The sequence below is a fragment of the Sprattus sprattus genome (genome assembly GCF_963457725.1).
Source record: "Sprattus sprattus genome assembly, chromosome: 1".
In the NCBI taxonomy this organism is placed as follows: Eukaryota; Metazoa; Chordata; class Actinopteri; order Clupeiformes; family Clupeidae; genus Sprattus; species Sprattus sprattus.
In genome coordinates this window covers 32814176-32817779 of record NC_137920.1, presented here as the reverse complement: position 1 = coordinate 32817779, position 3604 = coordinate 32814176, and the positions used below count along the sequence as shown (strand labels likewise).

At 58.9% G+C, this 3604-nt stretch overlaps 1 protein-coding gene across 1 annotated transcript; it reads left to right on the top strand.

Moving 5' to 3' along the window:
- Positions 1-407: 407 nt before the first annotated feature.
- On the top strand, positions 408-3218 carry elfn2a (extracellular leucine-rich repeat and fibronectin type III domain containing 2a; the record flags this gene model as incomplete). Its single annotated transcript, XM_080835915.1, has 1 exon — positions 408-3218. One exon carries the CDS (start codon positions 408-410, stop codon positions 3216-3218), a length of 2811 nt encoding a protein of 936 aa, XP_080692041.1.
- Positions 3219-3604: the final 386 nt, after the last annotated feature.

Below are 3604 nucleotides of genomic sequence, written 5' to 3'. Positions count from 1 at the left end.
TCTTCTTTTTGTGTGTTTTATTCGCAGGCAGGCTGACCCTCCAAGTCTAAACTCTATGAAACAGTTGATGCGGTGCCTGAAGGTCGAAAACCATGACGTATAGCTGTGTTCCACAACACCATTCCTCGTCATCGTTGAAGACCTAAAATGGGGATCACACCCGCTGCCATGTGGCCTGTACATCTGTGAGAAGCCCAAGAGACACCCCTTTTTTCCTTTACCCGTGTCTCTTTGCTCGGACCTCCTTGCTCTCTATCTCTCTCTCTCTCTCTCTCTCTGTCTCCCACAGCTGCTTGTTCCTTTCTTTCAGGTTGAACCAAAATTCTACCCCAAGCCCTTCTCCTTCTGTTGCACTTCCATTTTTTTCTACTCTCAAGGAAAGCCTCCCCCTAGCGATCGCTCATAGCATGGCCAGCAGGACCTGCCCTCCCAGCGGCACCCCTCTCAGCCTCTCGCTCCTCCTCGCCCTCCCTGTGATTGCGCTGGTCTCGCTGTGCCTGCCGGGCCTGGCACGTGGCGACTGCTGGCTCATCGAAGGAGAGAAGGGCTACGTGTGGCTGGCTATCTGCAGCCAGAACCAGCCGCCGTATGAGACCTTCCCGCTGCAGATCAACAACACGGTGCACGACCTCCGGCTGAACGAGAACAAGCTCAAGGCCATCTTCTTCGGCTCGTTGAGCCGCTTCGCCAACCTCACCGACCTCAACCTCACCAAAAACGAGATCTCCTACATCGAGGACGGCGCCTTCGCCAGCCAGGCCAATCTGCAGGTGCTGCAGTTGGGTTACAACAAGCTGACCAACCTGACCGAGGGTGTCCTCCGGGGCCTGGGCCGCATGCACAGCCTCTTCCTGCAGCACAATCTCATAGAGGTCATCGCCACCAATGCCTTCTGGGAGTGCCCGAGCCTCAGCAGCCTGGACCTGTCCTCCAACAAGCTGGCTCGTATAGACCCGAACACTTTCACCATGCTGAACCGGCTCATGGTGTGCGAGCTGGCCGGGAACCCTTTCCACTGTGGCTGCGAGCTCTACAGCTTCCTCACCTGGCTGGAGGCCTTCAACAACGTCACGCACACCTATGATCGGCTGCAGTGCGAGACGCCGAAGGAGCTGTTCACCTACCCTCTGCTGAGCCCCGTGCCGGGGCACGGACGCAACGCGCGGACCATCCTGGCGTCCGCGTGCCGGGACGGGATGATTTTCCCAGGGATGCCCTCCGTGCCACCCGACCTGGACGGGTCCGGGTATGGGCCCGATACGGCCCAGTCTGGTCCCTATCACCAGCCCACTGCCACATCAACGTCCCACCCGTCCTACAGCATCAGCCTCAAGCTGCACTCAGTGACCTCTCACTCTGCCTCCCTGCTGGTGCAGCTCCCCAGCCCGTTTAAGAAGATGTACATCCTCACGCAGTACAACCACACCAGCGTGGCCGACATCGTGAACCTCAAGCTCAAGAAGGAGGTAGTCACCCTCAACAACCTGACTCCCCACACCAACTACACCTACTGTGTGGCATCCATACGCAACTCCCAGCGCTACAACCACACCTGCGTGGATTTCACCACGCCCGTCGCCGCACTGGAGGGCGTGGACAGCAGCCGCTCCACCACCACGCACTACATCATGACCATCCTGGGCTGCCTGTTCGGCATGGTCATCGTGTTGGGCCTGGTGTACTACTGCCTGCGCCGGCGCCGGATGAAGGAGGAGAAGGACAAGTCCATCAGTGTGAAGAAGACCATCTTGGAGATGCGCTACGGACCCGAGGCGGCTGCCGCCGCTGTCAATGACCCGTCCACACTGCAGAAGCTCCACGAGCAGAGCCACCATCACCACCATGGCAAGATGCCCTCGTCCACCTCCTCCAGCTTGGGTATGCTGCACGGCTCGGCCAACACCAGCTCCTCTCGCCTCTCCTCCCTCCCCCAGGTGGAGAAGATGGCCACTGCCTTCTCGGAGGCCATAGCCAGCAGTAAGGGGAACTACATGGACATACGCACCTCTGCCGGTGGCGAGGTCTGTGACGGAGGTGTGCCGGGAACGGGCGGGGTCGTCATGCGGTGCGAGAACGGACCCAACGGAGGCGAGGACTCCGACGACGACGGCCGAGGCTCCACCTCTGAAATCTCCACTATCGCCAAAGAGGTGGACAAAGTTAACCAGATCATCAACAACTGCATCGACGCACTCAAGCTCGACTCAGTGGCAGTGGCAGCTGCTGCTGCGGCGACAGTCACCACGGCAGACAACCTTGTACCGCCTTCACCTGCTTGTATCACAACTTTGTCCCAGAGGCTCATCCCTCTGTCTCCTGGCATCACCGAATCTTGCCATGTCCTTGCCTCCCCCAAAATCGCCCCTCCACTCCATGTCCCTCTGGTTCTGCCCCTTTCGGAGCGGCCTGGTATCAGTGGAGGGGGGTTTCTCTCCCCACCATACCGGGACCCTCCACCTGTGACAGCGGCACGCCCCATGCAGAGGCAGGTGAGTGCCGATGCTGCCGTGGTCGTCGTGGCTCCCGGGAAGACACGCTGCAGCGTCTCGTCCTCTGGTGGCTCTGTTAATAGCGCTTGTATGTACAGCCTTGACGTGCCGGAGCCGAGGAGCCCGAACTTGTGCAAGTACCCAGACAAAGGCAGCCCAGTGAGGTGCGGGGAGGTGCCCTTGGAGAGGCTTCCTCTGGTGGGTGTACAGGGAAGTGGTGGAGGCGGGGGAGGCAGTGGCACCAGGGGAGGAGGTGGTGGCGGTGGGGGCAGTGGTGGTGGGGGTGGCTGTGGCGGTGTCGGAGGGGGAGGTGTAGGGGGTGGAGGCGCTGGGCACCAGCAACAGCACCACCTAGAGGTGCACCCAGACTACCACTGCTCAGAACACCGGCACTCTTTCCCTGCCCTTTACTACGAGGGCGCCACCGACTCCCCCGCCCAAAAGGCCTCCTTCCTCAAGCCCCTCACACACACCAAGAGGGACGCGGCCTACTCCCAGCTCTCGCCCCGGCACCACAACTACTCGGGTTACTCCTCTGGCCCTGAGTACTCCTCTGAAAATACCCTTAGGATCTGGGAGCGCTTCCGCCCCTACAAAAAGAGCCCGAGAGAGGAGGCCTACATCGCCGCGGGACACGCACTGCGGAAGAAAGTCCAGTTTGCCAAGGACGAAGACCTGCACGACATCCTTGACTACTGGAAGGGTGTGTCTGCCCAGCAGAAACTGTGAAGGGGGTTAGGGTTCACGTCAACCGCAGCAGCAGTAGTAGTAACAGCAGAAGGGGGAAATGAAGGGGGGATGATGATAGATTCTGTTGAGTGGGAGTGGGGGAGGGACACTCTTGAGATAGCAGAGCAGACTCCACTGCCAGGTGCTTGGGTCTCTCAAGGCCACAAAAGGAATGACTGTTGGGAGCAGCCAGAGTCAAGCAGGTGTTTTCTTTCTCGATTAAGTAGCCTGTGTACCACCACCCAACCAGAATTGCACCACATATGTGCCATTTAAACAGCATTTTAATTCTCCTGAAACTCACTCGAAATTTTTTTTTTCCACATCCCCCCACCTGTGCTCTTTTCTATGTGGCAATTTGACGAGATAATGGAGGCAAATGAAGA